The following is a 20,514-nucleotide window of genomic DNA, read 5'->3' as shown; positions in this document are numbered from 1 at the left end:
CCACCGTGTGGCCGTTCTAGGCGCCGCCTGCCTCTATGCTCAGAACGACTGGCGACCCCGCCCCTTCCTTGCCATCCCGAGAGGGGGGGAGCCTGGTCGCGCGGCGATGACGTCTTAGGCATCGCGACGGATCGCTCCTCGGGGCTCTTTCTGCCTTCCCCTCTCCCGGGCCTGGATGTAGCCGGGCCCGGGCCGACTTCGGTTCGCCTCCTCCCGGGCCGGGCTCCCCGCGGGACCCAGGGGCCCCATGTGAGGAAGACGGAGGCGGGAAGATGACCTCGAGGAGGTGAGAAGCGGGGGGGGGAGGGAAAGAGAGGAAGGCTCAGGCCCCGCCCCTTCGGGGGGGAGGGGCGCCCAGCTTGCCTCCCTCCCTCCCTCCCCAGGGCCGTTGCCATGGGGACGAGGGGGGCGCGGGGCAGTCTGCGTGTCACCCCCCACCCCCCCACCGTGGAGGGCCTGCTGCTGACTTTCTGGGTCCAGATGTGCGGGACTACAATACCCATCCTTCCCTCCCAGAGGAGCCTGGCCCGCGGGGGTCGCCCAGCATTTCCAGCCTGCTTTGGCTCCTTCTCAGGGCAGCCGCCCCTGGTGGCAGCCACCACAGCTCCCATCCTCCCCAGCCAGCAGGTCCCAACACGGTTTCTCCCTGGTGTGACAGCCTGTAGCTTCCCAAACCCTTCTGGCTGCGGAGGATGGGGGCTGTGATCCAAAAGGAGGAGCTTGTGGGGGGGGGGGAGTCTGAGACCACCAGGAAGTGGAGGATGGAGGCCGCTGCCCCCAGTTGAAGCCAGAGGGGGGAGAGGACGGAGGCTCCAGAGAGGCTTCCCGGGGAGAAAACCTTCCAGCCTTGGTTGCTCAGGCTGAGCCCTTTCACCAGCACGGCCAAGCTGATCTCTTACTTTCACTGCCCCAATGTGTGGCCGGGTAGTGATTAAAGGGGGGGGGGTTGGAGCTGACCAAAGCCACTCACAGGGGCTCCAAAGGGGACCCAAGGTGAACGGAAGTGGATGGCCGAGATACGGTACAATGAGACTCCTTATCTGTTGCCTTTAAGCCTGGGATGGGTAACCTCTGACCCCGGCTCCCAAAACCTAATATTCTAAATTTTGAGCTAAAATTATCCCCTAAATTATTTTGCAGTAGGAAGCAGGAAAAGTGCATTGCAAATCTTAAAACAGCCACATCGCATTTGAGGGGGGGGACTCTCAAAACTTCTCCATAAACTTGATGTAAGGTAAATAAACAAATTTAAGAAACTGGAGGTAGCTTCTATAAAACAATAAATAAAATTTATAAGATTATAAAATAAACAATTTTGGCGGACACGATAAGCAAAACAGAAGCACTCTGATGCTGAGGGGATGGGGTGAAATGGTGCCGTTTTTTAATTGTACAAGGCAAGAACCAAGAAATGAGAAATAACTTTTCAGCAGTGTTCCAATTATGATAAAACCAGACTTCTCAACCAAATGTGATAAGAACATTCTACTCCATAACTGAGTACCAATTAGGAGAAAATGACTTTAACATGTTCTTTTAAGAACAGCCCAATTATTTTTCTCTTCAAAAATTTACAGTGAACTCACCTCTCATTACTTCATTATGAGGCTCTCAGTAGAGTAATTGCAGGAGATTTTTCTTTATAAAATCCCATCCAGACTCTCAAAAATAGGATCCCTTTTTCTCTGGAAAAAGAGTTATTTCCTGCATTTTCTCTGCCTAATTATCCATTACCAGTTTTGCTAGTTTAGTGTTAGAGTTCATCTATTAGCATAGGGAGTGCTGATCATGTTTTCAGATGAACTAGTTCAGTGTGACTTAACATACGTTCTGATGTATGAATAGTTAATGCTGGATCCTTTTTTTTTTTTTTTTTAAATTAATAGCCTCCTTTATATTTTGCTAAATGTCCAAATACCGGCTCTTGGAAAAGCTAGCTCTACAATTCTTTTTAACAGCCATTCTTGAAACAGTCTTAAACTTGCTCCAATCCCAGCACCGTCTTTCTCTCCTGGGGTTGAAAAAAAGAGTCCAGCCCACCCCCAACTGGGTAGACTTATCAGCCTAAAATGTGCGCGTTCCATTTTGTGGGCTCCTTTGATCCTGTCTCCGGAACCACTTGGCATAACTGGCCGGCCTACAGCTGACTTGAGACACCCCCGGAGCCTTCTATTTCCAACTGGTGACAAAATGCTGCTTCCCACTTGGTGACAAATATACCCAGAGCGCCAGGGAGCTTTGCCATCCGTGCTGGAAATAGAATCCTTGCCTCGGTCGGTCGATTGGTCGGCCGTCCCCGGAAGTTGCTCTCTGCCAAAAGGTTGCAGGACAGTGCTTTTTATGGCCCCCACCTTCGCCCTTCCGCAGTGGCTCTGCTCATCCTGCCGTCACAAAAAAACCTTCAAAATTCTGAGCTGGTCATCAGTGGGTAGCCTGAAGTATTCCGAGGGTGATCCCTGAAAGTTGTTAATTCAGTTGGTCCTTGATTTACAATCACAGTTGAGCCTGAAATTTCCATTATTAAGCAAGACAGTTAAGTTTGTTAAGCGATTTGCTGCCCTTGTTAAGTGAATCATGTGGTCGTTAAGTGGATCTGGCTTTCCCCCGTTGATTTTGCTTGTCGGAAGGTGGCTGGGAAGGTCGCAAGGGGTGATCACATGACCCTGGGACCCTGCAACGGTCATAGGTACGTGCCAGTTGCCAAGTGCCCAACTTCTGATCACGCGACCCTGCCCAACCCAGTCCTGTTCCTCTGTCCACTAACTGCATGTCTCTGTGGAAGAGTATAAATATGCCCATTACCCATCCGAGTTAACTCCCTGGGCCTTTGAGAAACGTCAGGCTTTCCCCCTCAAGTGGGAGAGTACAGATTTAGCCAAAATGTTGACTTAGTTAACCAGATTTCTAAAAATAAGCCAGACCCGGTTGATAGGAGAGGAGGCGAATGAAGGTTCAGCCCCTTGGGGGAGACCTTCAACCAGCAAGGTGCTGGCTTAGTTGACGAGAAGGGTGTGGCTGTGGGTGCAAGCATATATGGAGCCTGTTTGCACTGGAGTGAAGAGAGGGGCCAGGCTCAGCTAAGCCATATAGCCCCTTCCTTCTTCTTCTCCTCCTCCTCCTCCTTTTCCTCCTGACCCTCCAGCAGAATCCAGAATCAGATCAACTCTCAGAACGGGAGCAGATTCCTGGTTACAAGGCAACAATGAGGTGGTAGCTGCCTTCTCAGTTTCTCTTGCTGGTTGTGTGGGAGCAACTGGTGGTCTTAATCAGCTTCCCATGGACGAGGAGATGTCTCTGCATTCGGATTGTTTCATCCCACTTTAATCCTGGTTTGCAAGAGGCCGGTTCTTACTCCCATCCAGTTTTCCCTGCTCCCTGAAAGGGGCAGAAATCATGGCAGGACAGCAGCAAGCCACCTGCTCTGGTACAAGAGATCTCAGGTCCAAATGAAACGGTCTGAATCCTCGGGGGCTTCTTCATTGCCCTTATCCACAAAGTAGACATGTAGCATCCTTGTAGCAATGTTTTATGGGGAAGGTGTACCCTCAGATTTTTGTGCCTGGTTTCCTTCTGTGGGTAACGCTTCCCACGTCTTTTTCTATCCGCATTCTTTTTTCCTTTTTTTAGTCTATTTTTTTCACTTTTTCTTTTATCTTTTTTTTACGTGTTTTCATGTTTTATCTTTTACTTCTGTAAAAGCTTTCAATCAAAATGATATATTTTTTTAAAAAAAGGAAACCCTTTTCTCTTAACTAAAAGTGACCTTTCAAAACCCTCCCCTCCTTTTCTCTTTTCCCAGATGGTTTCACCCCAACATTACCGGAGTGGAAGCGGAGAACCTGCTCCTGACCAGAGGAGTTGATGGCAGCTTCCTGGCTCGGCCCAGTAAAAGCAACCCGGGGGACTTCACCCTTTCAGTCCGGTAAGTCCACTGAGAGGACCTGGTAGCCGTCTTGGGGCTTTCTAAAATTTAATGTCATTTTACAGACAGGTTTTGAAAAACAGAAGTAAATGGTTTAAGTAGATAAGTCTCTTGGGGAGGCTGCCTTACAGCAAGTGCAAGCAGTAAGAGAATAACATCCATCTTTGCAAGATGCTCCCAGCTAAGACCTCCCTCCCTCCCTCTCCAAGAATGTTCAATAGGGAGGCGGGAGGTTTGGAGTCAGCCCTGCTCTCCCTCCCCAGGAGGCTACCAGTAGAAGGCCGTTTTCATTGCCATCAGCTCTCGTTTCTCTTCTCTCTTCCTCTTGACCGTCTGGACCGGCCAGGCGCAATGGGGCGGTCACTCACATCAAGATCCAGAACACGGGCGACTACTATGACCTCTACGGGGGGGAGAAGTTTGCCACGTTGGCGGAGCTGGTCCAGTACTACATGGAGCACCACGGACAGCTCAAGGAGAAGAACGGGGACGTGATTGAGTTGAAGTACCCGCTCAACTGTGCGGATCCCACTTCTGAAAGGTGAGCAGGGCGGCAGCATCAGGGAGCCCGGCTTGGGTGAGGTCCATCCTGGGCGGAAGGGCCTGGAGGCAGTCCAGAAGCCATGCAGTTCCCTCTGCTGAGATTCAGGTCTTACGGGCTGTGGGGACAGGTATTTCTCAACTTAAAACCATTCGTTTAGTGACTGAAGCTAAATAGCCCTGAAATAAGTGACTTGCGATCATTTTTCATACTTATGTCCATTGCAGCATACCCCTGGTTAAAATTCAGACACTTGGCAACTAACTCGTGTTTATGACGGGTTGCAGGGTCGCGGGGTCATGTGATCCGCATCTGACGAGCAAAGTCAATGGGGAAGCCAGATTCACTTAATAACCATGTTACTAACTTAATTGCAGTGATTCACTTAATAACTGCGGCAAGAAAGGTTATAAAATGGGGCAAAATTCACTTAACAACTGAAATTTGGTGCTCAGTTGTAGTCATAAGTCAAGGACGACCTGTATCACCGAACTCTCTGGACTCGACGCCAGTTCCCACCCTTGGGAAGGAGGTGGGGAGGTGGGGACAGAGCAGCATCTCCTACCTTAATTGCCTTAATAGGAGCTCCTTTTCAAAATCGGTACATTTCCCTCTTAATCTGCTCTCAGCGGCTTCTGCTGCCTCAAGAGCGAGGGAACTTTCTCCCTTTCAAAGGCAGCTCTGATTTTGGAAAGCCTCTCTCTTGCAAAGGGCCAGGGAAGCTACTCGGGGCTCCCTGACTCTTTTCTCTGCCTCCCCACAGGTGGTTCCATGGTCACCTGTCTGGAAAGGAAGCGGAAAAGCTGCTGACGGAAAAAGGGAAGCACGGCAGCTTTTTAGTCCGCGAGAGCCAAAGCCATCCGGGGGACTTTGTGCTTTCCGTCCGGACCGGGGATGACAAAGGCGAGAGCAATGATGGGAAGTCCAAAGTCACGCATGTCATGATCCGTTGCCAGGTAACAGCGCAGGGATGGGGAGGTGAAATAAGGCCGGAAGCCTTTGTGGTGGGGGTTTCTCCATCAGTCCAGAGGGGGGAAAGGATAGGGCCAGTTCTCTTGATAGTTCGCCTTGGTTGGGAGACAGCTTGTGAAAGGCCAGGGCCTCTCGGTAAATCAGAACCTGCCTTATCATATCCTTTGTTGGATAAAAAGCCGTCCGGTTCGTCAGCCAGATTTTGCTTATGGAGGAGTGGTCTAACCTTGGAACTTTAGGACTTATGGGCTTCAGAATTCCCCAGCCAGCATGGGTGCCCTCTGGAGCAGAAGTGTGCAATCTTGGCAACTTTAAGACCTGTGGACTTCAACTCCCAGAATTCCCCAGTCAGCATGGGGAATTCCTCCAGCTGAGGAATTCTGGGAGTCGAAATCTACAGGTCTTAAAGTTGCCAAGGTTGCACACCCTTGGCTTAAGGAAACAGCAGCTGCAAGACCTGTCTGGTACCTCTGCAGCATGTGGAAAAAGGGAATGTATGAATGAATGAATGAATGAATGAATGAATGAATGAATGAATGAATGACCCAGCTAAGTTGGAATTGTGTGTCCACTGTCTCAAAAGTGAAGGTGGCTTTTTTTGGCCAAGACTGCTTCTAATCACTGCCATGGTGATGTAACTCAGTTAACCAGTGGATTAAGAATAACTTAGAGAAATTTAGACTCTTTAGAAGTTAGGTAGATCTTAAGCAACCTTGAGGAAAGCCTCCAAAGTAGCTCAAATCCCTCCCCACCTTCCAGTGAAACCCACTAGCCCTCTGCCTCTCCCTCCCTCCCTCCTTAGGATATGAAGTATGACGTTGGAGGAGGGGAGAAGTTTGACTCCTTGACAGACCTGGTTGAGCATTACAAGAAGAACCCAATGGTGGAGACTCTGGGGACTGTCCTTCAGCTGAAGCAGGTGAGGAAGGCCAGCCGTGGTTGACTGAGAACTCTTCATTGGCGGTCTCTGCCAATGGTCATAACGCCCGGGTGTTCCTGTTGTCCTTGCTTCTCCCTTTCCACCACTGGTGGAAATCAATCACCACCACCGCTGGTGGGAATCACTTGGGGTTCATTGCCGCCTGCCTTTTGCCGAGCATGGCAGCATCTCTCTTGTAATTAGCGGGGAATCCACTTCGCAAGCTGGATAATTCACAGCCTTCCTGGAAAGTTTGTGGCTTGATGCTGTGACATTCAGAGACTTTAGATCCCAGTCTAGCTTCCAGCTGACCCTGGGATGGCTTCTGTCCTTGCGGGCTGCTTGGCTCTTCCTTTCGATGTGTGGTGGAATCTGGAGCTGACATGCAGGAGGGAGAGGCTTTCCCAAGGAGCTCAGAGGCAAATCAGCCTTGAGTCCTTGATTTGGAGGATAAGGACCAGAAGGGATCCTCCCTAAATCTTCCCAGGTGTTATTTGATAGTCATGCAGAGTGTGCTTTAGTCTGGCAAGATTCCTGTTCACAGGCAAACAGCAATAAACTACTGTGAGCAATCCACAGTATCATTCTTGATTCCTTGTGCCTGACATGTGCATTATTTGACCACCCCCTCTGTCTCTCCCTCCCACCCCACCCCCGCTAGCCTCTCAACACCACCCGCATCAACGCAGCTGAGATTGAGAGCCGGGTGCGAGAACTGAGCAAGTTGGCTGAAACTACCGACAAAGTGAAGCAAGGCTTTTGGGAAGAATTTGAGGTACTTTCGGGAGAGAATATATGTCCTGTCCTCACCCGGGACCTTCTTCTTGCTGGCCTTCGGTGGGATTGAGAAGTGTGACTGTCCCTTTGGCAGCTGGGGAGGGGCCGCAGGCATCTAGATGCTCTGGGGGTGGGGGTGGGGTTAACAGAACGTGAGCTCTTAAGGAAATCTTCGGAGCAGTTTGTAAACCAAGATAAGGGTAAACAGATAAGGCCCTTTTGGGTTGCATGGAAAGAGCTGGGCGTAAGTCTTCAACTCCCAGCATTCCCCTGTTGAAAAACACCTAGTGGGTAGAGCTGGATGCATTCATATGAAAATGTCCGTATTAGAGATTGATTTGGCTTGTGAATTTGGCTGCTGGCAGTCTGGAACTCGGAGCCTTTAATTGCTCGGAGACCGAGTGAGCTGCTCTCAGGCAGAAAAGGGCCCCTTGAGAGGAGACTGGCAACCTTTTCTCTCTCTAGGACACAACGCCTGAATTCCCCCTGCTTTTCCTACAGAGGCCCAGAGCCCGTCTCTGTGTTATGCCAGGATGGGAACACTAGGGGGAGCCCCAGTTCCATTTGGTCATCTTGGGAAGCTCACCTGTTTTAACCTGGCCGGCCAGAAGCGATGGGCATTGTAATCCAGACTAGGAGAGGCTTCTGGGTGGAGGAGACACCTTCTGGCTCTCTTCCCCTGCTTGAGGGGTGGGTGGGTCAGAAGGCGGTTCCCGGACCCTTCACTGTTTTGCTCTTCCTTGTTTTTCCAGACTCTCCAGCAGCAGGAATGTAAGCTCCTCTACAGCCGGAAAGAAGGGCAGCGCCAGGAGAATAAGAACAAGAACAGATACAAAAACATTTTGCCTTGTGAGCATGGATCTCTTTCCACTTCCTAACTCCGGGGGTGGGGATGGGGGGCGCTAGCAAGTAGACATTTGGGGTGGGCCCAACTCTTCTTCCCATTTTTAAAGGCGTAATATCATTTTTCTCGGCCTTTATGCAAACAGCAGAGGGATATCCTGCTTCTGTGACTGCATTGCTGGCATTTGAGCAGAAAAATCCCTGCAAACTTTAAGGCAACCGGGGAAAGGGGGCCCAGGGAGCCATCTGCAGCCTGCTCACTGGACGCCCCTTTCCTAAAAGCTGGGATTTTGCTGGAACCTTTGTTTCCTGCAATTGAATTCTCTCTCAGGAACGTGGAGGTCCTGGCATCTGTTGTGGGGCAGTCTGGGACCCACGGCAGAGGCCTGATGTGCTGGAGGCTACGGATATTTGCAGCCCGATGGAGCTGCAGGGAATCAGTGATTTTATATGCAGAAAATTGCAGGCTCCGTTTTAGCATCTCCAAGCATCTCCACGGCTGCCAAGGACTCTTGATTTCTGCCATCCTCCCGGCAACTGCCTGAATGGCTGCTGGCAGCTCAAGAGTTGGCGGTTGCTGCTTGACAACTGTTCCCTGGATTAGGAGTCTGTCTTTGTCCTCGCTTTCTAGTTGATCACACCCGGGTTGTCCTTCACGACGGCGATCCAAATGAGCCAGTTTCGGATTATATCAATGCCAACATCATCATGGTAAGAGGGTCGCCCTCCTACCGGGGAAGTTTGAGTGGACCACCACTTTCTTCTCTGGTGGGGCAGGATGACCTCGCTCGGAGTTTCCCCAAACAGAGCAGGAGGGACATCCCCCCCCCCGAGCTTTTCCTCCAAGGGTGGGAGCGGGCCTTAAGTCTCCCAAAGGCCCCCCTCCCTCCGCGGATGAGACGCCTGCTGATGCTCCCGTTGTTCCACAGCCGGAATTTGAAACCAAGTGCAACAATGCCAAGGCCAAGAAGAGCTACATCGCCACCCAGGGCTGCCTGCAGAACACGGTGAACGACTTCTGGCGGATGGTCTTCCAGGAGAATTCCCGTGTGATCGTCATGACCACAAAGGAAGTAGAGAGGGGGAAGGTAAGGCTAGTGGAAGGGATCCACCACTCCCCCGGGATCAAGGGGAGAACAGCAGCTCAGGCAGGGAATTTGAATCCAATGCTTTATTTGGTCAAGTGTGATTAGACTCACAAGGGATTCCTCTCGGGTGCAGAAGCTCTCAGTGTACATGCAAAGCAACAACAGAATAATATTAATAATTGCCCTCAGCCGCCCACCCCCAAATTTGCCACTTGAATTAAACATGAGCTTCCATAAGCCTTTGTTCTCCTTCCCTTGCTAGCTGAAGATCAAGTAAGGTACTAAGACCACTCTATAAAGCCTTAGTAAGGCCACACTTGGAATCCTGCATCCAGTTTTGGTCACCACACTATAAAAAAAGATGTGGAGACTCTGGAAAGAGTGCAGAGAAGAGCAACCAGGATGATGAGGGGACTGGAGGCTCAAACATACAATGAACGGTTAGAGGAACTGGGCATGGCTAGTCTAGTGAAGAGAAGGACCAGGGGAGACATGATAGCATCTTCCAATACTTGAGGGGCTGCCACAGAGAGGAGGAAGGGGGTCAAGCTATTCTCCAAAGCACCCAAAGGCCAGACAAGGGAGAATGGATGGAAACTGACCAAGAAGAGATTCAACTTAGAAATAAGGAGGAACTTTCTGACAGTGAGAGCAATCAACCCGTGGAACAGAAGTTGCCTTCAGAAGTTGTGGGAGCTTCATCACTGGAGGCTTTCAAGAAGAGACTGGACTGCCACCTGTCAGAAATGGTGTAGGGTCTCCGGCTTGAGTGGGGGGTTGAACTAGATGACCTCCAAGGCCCCTTCCAACTCTGTTCATCTGTTAATCCCCCCCTGGCCCCCTCCCTGTTCTTCCAGAGCAAATGTGTGAAGTACTGGCCGGATGAGCAGGCCCTGAAGGAATACGGTGTGATGCGCGTCCGTAACGTCAAAGAGAGCACGGCTCACGACTACACACTACGAGAACTCAAGCTCTCCAAAGTTGGGCAGGTGCGTTTCCGGAAGATGCCGAGCGACCGTCAGCCAGGCATCTCGGCCACGTGGTGAAAGGGGTGGGGGCTGACATGGAGAAGGAGCTTGGATTGAGGGGCGTCCATGTGCTTTCTCCCACACCGCTGTTGTGTTTTTCGATGGGCCTCTGGAGCTTCCCCACTTCTGCTGATTTTGGAGGCGGAGGCAGCTCCTCCCGCCTCTGAGGGACTCATCAAAGCACCTCTGGGGGGGGCTCTCTTCCAGGGCAACACCGAGCGGACAGTGTGGCAGTATCACTTCCGGGCTTGGCCTGACCATGGGGTGCCCAGCGATCCTGGCGGCGTCCTGGATTTTCTAGAGGAGGTGCACCACAAGCAGGAGAACATTGCAGAGGCTGGTCCGGTCGTCGTCCATTGCAGGTACCAGTAAAACCGTGTTTCTCAACCTTGGCAACCTTTAAGCACTGTGGACTTCAACTCCCAGAATTCCCCAGCCAGCTTTGCTGTTGGAGTTGAAGTCCACCCAGCTTCAGGCGGCCTTAGGTTGAGAAATACTGCAGGAAAAACGGAAAGGTTGCTCAGCCTGAGAAGGAGGAACAGGACTCGAACCCGTGTGACGGTCTCTCTCTCTCTCTCTCTCTCTCTCCTCCCACCCCACAGTGCCGGAATCGGTCGGACTGGGACGTTCATTGTGATCGACATTCTCATCGACGTCATCCGGGAGAAAGGTGAGTCCCAGCAGACCGACTGCTTCACCACCTCAAAGGTTGAGAGGAAGACCACGGCTGGTCGTTGTGTGTGGAGTACACGCATCTGTTACGGTGTTGGCTGATTCCATACACACACACACACACACACACCCATAGGCCAGGTTTCCTGGGATTGTAGTCTCACAACCCGTGGAGGAGCGCAGGGCTGATGGGTGCGTGTGTGGGTACATATTGCCCTGAGCATAATTGGGGCTTTTGAGCACCAGGCATTAAGTGAAGCCAGCCATGGCGTTTTCTGGATCATGGTTTATGGGATGGACATGCCACAGGCACAATGGCTTGTTTGGAAACCACAATTCAAGCCAGTCCCTGTGGTTGCCCCAAAGGGACAATTTTTCCAAAAGGCACCTGGACTTCCTTGGTTTTCTTCTTTGAGAACGGAAGAAGCTTCTTGAGTGAGAAAAGCGAAAGGTTTTCAAGGAAAAATCCAAGAAACCCCAGCTGTCTTTGGGGGTGGGGGGTAAAAACGCCCCTATGGCCTGGATGAGTGAGAATCACCATAGACGAATCCGTGTGGTTTGGGAACTTGAGTAAGAGTCCTCCGAAGGGGCCCTTCCCCATTCTCTCCAGCTGAGCCCATCTCCCTCCCTCTCTTCTCCCCTCCAGGGGTGGACTGCGACATCGACGTCCCGAAGACCATCCAGATGGTGAGGTCCCAGCGGTCAGGGATGGTGCAGACCGAGGCCCAGTACCGGTTTATTTACATGGCCGTCCAGCACTACATCGAGACGTTGCAGCGCCGGATTGAGGAGGAGCAGGTACCAAAAAAGGAGAACCTTTGTAGCTCAGGGTTGAGCTGTGGGGTCCTTGGTGCTCTCTGAGCTGCATGGTTTTCTTGCAGGCGTTTTATGACCCTACTAGGTAGCAGCATCAGTGCTAGAAGGCAATGGGGTTTGCGGACAGGGGGAGGAGGAGAACTGTGGGGTCCTTGGTGTTCTCTGAGCTTGGTTGTTTTCTTGCAGACATTTCATGACCCAACTAGAGAACATCATCAGTGCTGGTCAAGTCTAGTTACTAGCACTGATGATTTGACCTCGTTTGGATAATGTAACATCTGCAAGAAAACCTCCCAGCTCAGAGACACCAAGGACCCCTCAGGAACAGGTTCCTCTGGCCTACCTAGCAGGGAAGGTGGTCTCTTTGGCTCTGGGGCTGAAAGCCGGGGCCGAGAGTCGGAGGGACTTCGGCCAAGAAGAGTTGGAGGAAGGCAGAAAACAGACATCCACACCCCACACCCCCCGGGTGTATTTGTTGCCTTCTCCTCTCTTAGTGGCCCATAGGAGAGACGGCAGCTTTGTCACCAAGTGGCTACCCTGCTAAAGTGTTTGACCGGGGATTGACCAAGATCTAACCTGGGATGAGCCAAATTCACCCATCAGAAGAAGCCATGAGACAGGGGGCTGTCTAGTCCTGGCAACCAAGTTTCCCCATCTTGGGAATCCTGAAGCAACCAAGCCTCCTTATGTTAGGTGGGGGGTGGAGAAGTGGTGGAATTAAGGGGAGGGGGCTCTTTGAGAAGAACCAAGAGCGCGTTGCTTGCTGGGAGGGACATGACGGTGATTCTTCCCCCCTCCCTTTCAGAAGAGCAAGCGGAAAGGACACGAGTACACCAACATCAAATACTCCTTAGCGGATCAGGCCAGCGGAGACCAAAGTCCTCTCCCGCCGTGTACTCCCAGCCCGGCCTGTCCCGAGTGAGTAGTGGCCTCGCCGCCCGTCCCCTCCCTCAATTGCTTGAACTCTCCCAGATCCAAAAGGACGGCAGGGAGAACCTTGGTATGACAGGGTTCGGGGTTCTGAATTTCTCCTTGAACCCCCACCCCCACCCCGCTTTCCAGGATGAGGGAGGACAACGCCATGCGAGTTTATGAGAACGTCGGTCTGATGCACCAGCAGAAAAGCTTCAGATGAGACGACGGCGAGAGTTTCCACGTGAGGAAGGCAAGTCTAGATAATGGGGTTCCTGCGGGACTGACCTTAAGCAGCCGGGGAGGGCAGATCAGCGTCAAAGGGCGAGTCTGGGGGGCAGTTTTCGCCGTCTCCAGGGAGAAAAATCCCAGGAAGAGGAAAATTGAATAAACCCAAGCTGCTAGTCCTCAGGAAAAGGGAATATTAGTCTGGTCTGAGATCCTTATCTGAGGGTGGGTCTTAATAAACCCAAGCTGCTAGTCCTCAGGAAAGGGAAATATTAATCTAGTCTGAGATCTTTGTCTGAGGGAGATCATCTTAAATCTCCCAAATGGAGGTTTCCTGTCTAGTATTCTGTTCCAGAGATGATCTCAAGATTCTCTCTTAAAATTGGAGGGAGAGGAGATTTTATGAATTTTTCCACCATCCCTCTTGTGATTCTTCCCTTTGGGCTTCTGCCCAACACAGTCCTGTTTATTTACTTATTTTCATTTATTTATCACATTTAAGAAACCTCCCTGCTCCCTCCAGAGCAGAGGTACGATAAAAGAAGTCATTAAAACGTCGTTGAGACCCGAACTGGAGGCAGGAATAAAAAGCCGGAGGGTTGGGAAAACGCAGCCGCCCAGGGATTGTGACTTGAGTTTCCACGGCGGCTGCTCTCGCTCTCTCCAGGCTCAGAAGGCAGGATATGTCCGTGTGGGGTGTCTCTCGTCTAAAAGGCCTTTCTCTTCCTGTCCTCTTTGCAGAATTGAAATGCCGCTCTCTCTCTCTCTGTCTCTCGTTTTTTTTAAAAAAACAAGGAAGCGAAACAAGCTGGGCTCCGTCCCTTGAAGACCTCTGCCTAGAGCCTTCTTCTTATTTATGACGTTTTAACCCTTCAATAATAAGCGGAACTTAAGATCTCCTTTCAAAGAAACTCCTAATTCGTTTTCTTTAAAAAAAACAACTCTCGTTTTTACAACTGATTTTTGTTTTTTGTTGATGCCGTTTTCCCTCTGGAACATACGATTATTATTTTTATTTTTATTTTTGCCTCCAATGCAGACCAATACTTTGTTGTACTTGAACGTTGTTGGGTTTTTTTTCCTTCCCCCCTTTCTTTCTGTCCTGGACTCAAGAGGCTTTTCTTTTATTTTTTTTTTGAACTGTTCCAAATTTGTTTTTGTTTTTTCAAAGCTATCTCTTTCCCTTAAAATATATATATATATATATATATATATCAGAAAAATAAGTTGTGGGACAACTGATACTTTGGGGAAGAAACCAGTTATGTTAATCAGGAGGCATCCAGGGCCGTTTCCAAGCCAACTAACTCTCTGGAAGGCGGTCTGGCTGTCCACAGATTTGATCAAGTTTCTAGTCCTCGTGAAATTCCACGCTGGGGGTCTTTTTTTTTTTCCTTGTTCCTTGAAACGATAAATTCTAGAACTTCCAATGATGCGTTTTTGCACCAGATTAAACCGGTTTTTTTAGAGCCTGTTCCGTCGGCTGGCTCTTTGCTGTCGGGGCGAGGGGGGGCACTTGGGGGTGGGTGGGATTTCAGCCAGGAGGGATATCCTGACACCCTCCCTCCCCCTCGGATGCTTAGTGACTTCTCCAAAGGATCATCACCTCTCCACGAATCCCTTGTGAGCATTCCTGGATTCACCCAGGCCTCCGTCATATCAAGAAGAAGAGGAAGATGAAGAAGGATGAAGAAGATGATAAGCTGATTTTTTTTGAAGGGGGGGGGGGAATGTCTGAATGGAGCTTCGGAACGACTCACCCTGTCTGCTTTTCCAATTTCCACCACATCGTCTTCAAAGGACAAACGGGGGTCCCCCATCCAGCTTTTGAAAGAGAGCCCTCTTTGGTGGGTCTTTTTTCGTCTGCTCCCCCCAAGCCAAATCCAGCTGGTGTAGCGATGCCCAGCATAGGGCTATTACGCACCTCAAGCCAGTCGCCTTCTTCATGGTGGACAGCAGGGTGGAGAAGGAGATTTGAGGTGGGAAAAGGAAGTCCAGGGGTCTCTCTTGGCTGGCTGGGTCGGTGGGTTGGGATGCTGCCCAGAGAGCAGGAACCAGCAATCTCGAGAGTTTCTGGGTGTTTGAGGAGGGGGTCCGCAGAGGGTTGCTGTTTCTTTCCAGGGTCTCTGCGCCTGGACAGTCTGATAAGGAGGAACCTGGCTTCGTTGTGGTTTTAAGGCAAGGATCCCCAACCTTGGCCGCTTTAAGACTTCAACGCCCAGAATTCATGCTGGCTGGGGGATTCTGGGAGTTGAAGTCCACAAGCTTTAAAGAGGCCAAGGTTGGGGCCCCCTGCTTTAGGGGATGCTCGCTTGTTTTTGAAGTCAGCGCTGCTCAAATCGGCTTCTTGTCTGGGCTGCCTGGTCCTTGTGCTCACCACAATAGTCCCAACCTCCCTTCGGCACTTGGGGAAAAAGCCACAAAGGCCATTTGTGGGTCTCTTGCTTCTGCTCTAACTTCCCTGCAGAGCTGGGTTTCCCCCCACCCCCCTCTTTTTATCCAGCTTCTGTAATCTAATCGTGGGAGGATCGAGCCCCAATTATGGTGTGAGGGGGTACCTGTTGTTCTTTTGCCTCCTCTTTTCTTCTGGTTCTTTCCTAAGACGTTGCTCCTCCTCTTCTTCTGTGGCCTTTCCAAGCGGTCTCCTTTCCTTCCTTTTTAATTTATGAACACCCTTGTGACTTAAAAGAAAAGAAAGCAAGCAAACAAATGCAGAGGCCTCCGTGAGAGGAGACTTGTGTATTTTTCCCCTGGCTAGGAACAGCTCTTCCCCTCTTATCCTTCCTCCTCCTTTCCGAGCAGCGTATGAAGTATTCTACCCAGAGTATTACATGAAATGTAAACGTAAATGGAGATTTTCTTAAAAAAAATAGGCAACTCTTTCCTTGAAAAGGGCCTGCCTGTAAAGAACATTGTTGGTTTGTACACCAATCAAAGTGCAGGCTCCCACGTTCAGGGAAGTGGGGGGGGGGGAAGGGGGTGTTTCCCAGCTGATGTGAGACCTGTTGGAATTGGGGTCATGGCTTAAGGGGCTGGTGGGGTCTCCCCAGCTGTGGCCCCTGTTGTAGCCCCCCGTCCGCTGCCTTTCGGCTGCCAATCCCCTAGGCGGTTCCGTGGCGGTTTGGCGCGTGCCATTCATCAGACGACCAACCGACCGATCACGTCCAGGAAAAAACAAACCTCCAGATGTCTGTTTGTGGACTCTTATTTATGGGTGTTGAGTGTAGCTGCGTTGCTGGCTGTGCTGAGAATTTTTTTTTTAAAAAAAAATTGCGCCAAGGCTTCTCGGGAGTACAAAAAACAAAAAGCGCTGTTTGTAAAACACCAGAACTTAATAAATGAGTAAATAAATAAATACATTTTCTTACCCCCCGTTTCCTAAATGCTTTTCTCCAGCGGGGCTGGCTTAAATCGGACCCAGTGAATAAGACCAGTGCTCGAATTTTGCTGTGTGAAAACTTTGTCCTGGAGTCCTGATGATGCAGGGGGAGCTATCAATTACGCAAGGCTGGGCCGCTTGAGAACTGGTGTTTCCCCCACGGCCGGCCTTCCGCTCAAACAGAATTCAGCCTCTTTGCACCAGGAACGGGAGGGGAAGCTGGAAAGCAGGGCCTTTCCCCAGAAGTGCACATCTGTCTGGAGAAGAACGTAACGAGAGACGATCCAGGAAGGCCATTTGCTGAACTTTTCAATCATGAGGACTAGAGTATTGCAAACGTCAAACTGTTTGATCAATCCGTCTTTGGGGCCAAGGCAGCTTAGTAGCATTTTGTTCTTAATTTTTTTTGGGGAAGAACGAGATGTAGGTTAGACGAGGTTCTCTTCTCAAAGCGCATTAGACCTGGATGTCCAGAAGGATCAACAATCTGATTTTGCAGAGAGAGAGCGAGAGAGAGAGACGCAAACGAGCGGATGTTTTCAAGGCAATGAAGAGGGGGGGGTTATCAGAGCCCCCCAACCTCAGGACCTGAGCCCCCAGATCTGGTTCGCCAGACTCCTGGCGTTCTTTCTGTCTTTACTACTCTAGTCCCTGAGCTGGTTTCCTTTGTATTTGAAGAGTTGCTCTAGTTGGGCAGACTTTGTGCCATTCCTTGCTTCCCCTCGGCCTGACTGACACCTCCAAGCATCAGCGAGGACCAGTGGCAGCCCAGCCATCTCACCGTTGCCATGGCGATGTTCCTGTTTCTCTCTGCTCTGCCTCTCCCCCCCCCACCTTGACCCCCATTTCTCATCTGGGCTACTTAACCTGGAACCGATGCTTTCCCCCCCCACCCCATTTATCTAGAAGACAGACAGGGCATCGTAAGCCCCCCCTCGCCCCTCAGGGCCTCCCCTCCCTCCAGCTGGGCAGGGGAAGCAGAGCAGAATCCTGGGATGCCAGGCCAACGTGGACTGATGCATCGTGGCAGCCTTCCACCCCTGCAGTCCTGCACCAGCGAATGCATCTGTCTTTCCAGCAAGCGAGGGAGTCGCCTTCGCTCCCTGCCTGCGTCCGCTCCCCTTGCCAAGAAATTCAAGAAATTGCAAATTTGCTGGGATGCAGATCAGCCTCCCCCATCCCCCCACCCCAAGCAGGAGGGAAACGGAGTTAAGCAAAAAAAAAGACTTACAATTAGCTAGCCATCATTCTGCTCTTCCCTCCACCTCTCGCTTGGCTCTCGCTTTGAAGGCTGGGGGGCGGGCAGCTTACTTAAACCTCCCCCCCAGCCCCGTCCTCTGCACTTTTCCCTCTCTTTGCCCCTTCTAGTCCATGCCCTGCAAATAGGGTACCAGCAAGGTAATCTCAGCTCCTGAAAGGCCTTTGAATCCCTTCCCTTTGGTGGCCTGGGTGCAGAAGGAAGGGGCGCTCCCATGGTTTACCACACCCACCCAGGAGTTGAGGGGAGTCCAGACACTTTCAACTCCCCCCGAGTTTGAAAGGCCTACAATGATCTCATTGCTTGGCTCCCAATTTTGGAAATCATTGAAGCTTCATTCTCCACTTCTGATCTGAGGGGAGCTGGTTTCTGAATTGCACTGCGTTATCGTGGCTCAGTGGCTAAGACACTGAGCTTGTTGATCAGAAAGGTCGGGAGTTCGGCGATTCAAATTCCTAGTTCAGGTCTCCTATATAAGGGGGTTGAACTAGATGACCTCCAAGGTCCCTTCCAACTCTGTTACTGTTATTATTATCTCAGCAGACACACACACACACTCAGTTGGAGAAAGCTGCAGGAGAGATCTTGGATTTGCTGTTGTTAAGATGCCAACTGAAGCTCCTGAGTGATCCTTCCAGCCAGGATGATGGACGCTGAAGTCCCACAGGCATAAAGGGCATGGGAACATCGGTGGCAGGCTTTAAAGAAAACGATTCTTCATATGGACGTGTGACACTCGTTGCCTCCAGATGAGACTTCAAACAGAAGAATGAGGTGGTCAGGATACCCACAAGATGTGTCCACGATTGGTGGCAGCCCCGTTGGCATCCTGCTAATTTTCCCTAAGAGTTTTCCTAAGACCTCAGGAGGAAATTCTGCTCAGAAACCTGATCTTAAGCGAGTTGGCTTGCCCGGAGCAGAACCTTAAAATTCTTCTAGCAGAGTTCAGTTGTTTCTGGGGTGCTGCACTCCATCTGTCTGTCGTTGCTCTGTTTTCCCTTTTTGTTGCATGAAAGCTGCTTTTCAAGGAAGGCGAGGGAGAAGAGCTGGCTTTGGGCTTTGGCAACGCGTGTTGTGAACAACAAAGCTGTTTAATTGGCTCTGCTAATTGCCTTCTTCCCGTCTGCCCGGGAATTAACATATAAGCAAATCAGGCTGGGTATTATCAGAGGCGCCTGTGTTTCACCCAAAGAGAGGGAGGGGGGATGGAGAGGGAGAGAAGGGCCCTTAAATTTCCCCTCCCCCCAAACTATCGTTTTCCTTGTGCAAAGTCTCCACCATCCGAAGCTTCTCCCCTTTGGAGCAAGCTATCCAAATGCAAGCTGCCACAGGACAGAGTGTCCTCTCCTTCTGTAACCTGCAACTCTTAATAATGTGGGGGGTGGGGGGAGGGGGAGAGAGAAGAGGTCCTTAGAAAATGGTTCAAGCCCACGTCCAAATCTCTTTGGCACTAAATCTCAGGGCCCTGGGCACATGGCCCAGAGCTGTCAGAAGCCGGAGGGCCCAGCCCTTCTGTCCGCGGCACAAAGAGCTACCTGAGGGCTACCTCTGGCCCTCCGTTCATCTAGCCTCGAATCGGCCTGCTTGAGTAGCAGTGAGTCTCTGGAATTGGGGCAAGGAGTTTTGAAGCCACTCCCGGCGTGGCCAGGGATTGAAACTCCCACCTGCGGGAGTCCCTGCACGGCACCAAACCTCACCCAGTTCAATGGTGAGTGGTGGTTTTTTTAGCCTCCAGCCGGGTCCATTTTGGCCTCATCAGTTGCAAAATTTGGGGGCTTCTGACAGCCGTGCATTGGAACATCTGCTTGCTGGGGGTGGGGGTGGAGGTGTGTGGAAATGCCATTGTTAGCATCCCCTCGGCTGTCTCATCGCAGCCTTTTCATTAGAGGAGGAGTGGCACGCTTTCCAATTAATTGCAGCCCTTCGGCCACCGGCTCTCTGCAGTGAGCTGCAGTTGCTTTGCAAGGCACATCCGAAAAGGGGGGAGGGTGGCAGTCCACAGGGAAGGTTCTCGCCCCCACCCACCCCGGCCAATGAAGCCAGCCATTCCTCAGGTGCTGGATGGGACCTTTTCAGAGGGCAGGCCAAAGAAGGAGCTTCCTGTTCCTTTTTTGCTGGGTCATCTTCAGTCTTGGTGAGCCGCCAGAATGCGCGCGTCGGGAATCAAGTCCATCTCTGAACAAGTGTTGAAAGAAACGAAGCAATCGCCACCGTTTCCGAGAGACCCAAGGTGAAGAAAAGGCAGCGCAATCCATCTTTCTCCTTCGATCCTGAAGGTAAAACGGTCCCCAAATGTCTGTATTGAGAGTAAGGCGCCTTAGGAACAAGCCGCAGCCTCTCTCTCCCCTCTTCTGAAGGTTAATTCGGGAAGGTAACTCAATAGCGTTAGCAACAGATGCTCACAGATGCTCCGGCGAGGCTGTACACGGACGCAAAATCAACAGGAATCATCTACAAGTCCAGCCTTTGCTTCCTAACCTGATAAAAATGCGCGGCTCGGGCTTTATTTATTAACACGGGTCGGCTATAAATATACTTGTTGCCAGTGTTTTTACCTTCTGCATCGTAGCACTTTATCTTCCGTCACATCTATTGGTTCCGTTTCTGAACAAATGAAGCCCCCACCCACCCACCCTAATTCCCTGCAGGCAGAGTCCAGCCCCCTGCCTCTTTCCCCTTTGTAGGTACAACACAGTGACATACCAAATTTTCCTTGCAGGGCTAATTAGCCTTTGGTTAATTAAAAGCACACATTTTTTCCAGTAACATTCTTTCTCTCTCCCTCTCTCTCTCTCTCTCTCTTTCTCTCCTCTCTCTCACCCCCTTCTTTTCTCTCCCTCTTTTTCTTCTCTTGCTCTCCTTTCTCTCCCCCCTCCCTCCGTCTCTCTTCCTTCTCTCTCCCTCCCTCTCTCTGTCCTCTCTCTCTCCCTTCTTTTCTCTCTCCTTCTTTTCTCTCTCCTTTCTCTCTCCTCCTCCCTCTCTCTCTCTTTCTCCTTCTCCCTCCCTCTCCCCCTTATTTTCTCTGTCCCTCTTTCTCCTTTCTCCCTCTCCCTTCTTTTCTCCCTCCCTCTCTTTCTGTCCTCTTTCTCTCCTCTCTCTCTCTCTCTCCCCACTTCTTTTCTCTCCCCCCCCTCTCCTTCTCCCTCCCTCCCTCTCTCT

At 51.0% G+C, this 20,514-nt stretch overlaps 1 protein-coding gene across 1 annotated transcript; it reads left to right on the top strand.

The window, feature by feature from the left end:
* The first annotated feature begins 100 nt into the window (after positions 1-100).
* PTPN11 (protein tyrosine phosphatase non-receptor type 11) lies at positions 101-16,085 on the top strand. The gene is made up of 16 exons (XM_060681732.2): positions 101-286; positions 3,800-3,922; positions 4,269-4,463; positions 5,227-5,419; positions 6,238-6,354; positions 7,016-7,129; positions 7,884-7,980; positions 8,606-8,685; positions 8,904-9,062; positions 9,920-10,051; positions 10,298-10,452; positions 10,693-10,760; positions 11,409-11,560; positions 12,384-12,496; positions 12,641-12,743; positions 13,460-16,085. The coding sequence occupies exons 1-15, from the start codon at positions 273-275 to the stop codon at positions 12,711-12,713; spliced, it is 1,785 nt and encodes a 594-aa protein (XP_060537715.1). The 5' UTR covers positions 101-272; the 3' UTR covers positions 12,714-12,743; positions 13,460-16,085.
* The last annotated feature ends 4,429 nt before the right edge of the window (positions 16,086-20,514 follow it).

The sequence above is a fragment of the Pantherophis guttatus genome, chromosome 17 (assembly GCF_059756535.1).
Source record: "Pantherophis guttatus breed Tessera chromosome 17, ASM5975653v1, whole genome shotgun sequence".
Lineage (NCBI taxonomy): Eukaryota > Metazoa > Chordata > Lepidosauria > Squamata > Colubridae > Pantherophis > Pantherophis guttatus.
Note: the sequence above shows the minus strand (reverse complement) of the source record. Positions and strands in the feature narration are given on the sequence as shown.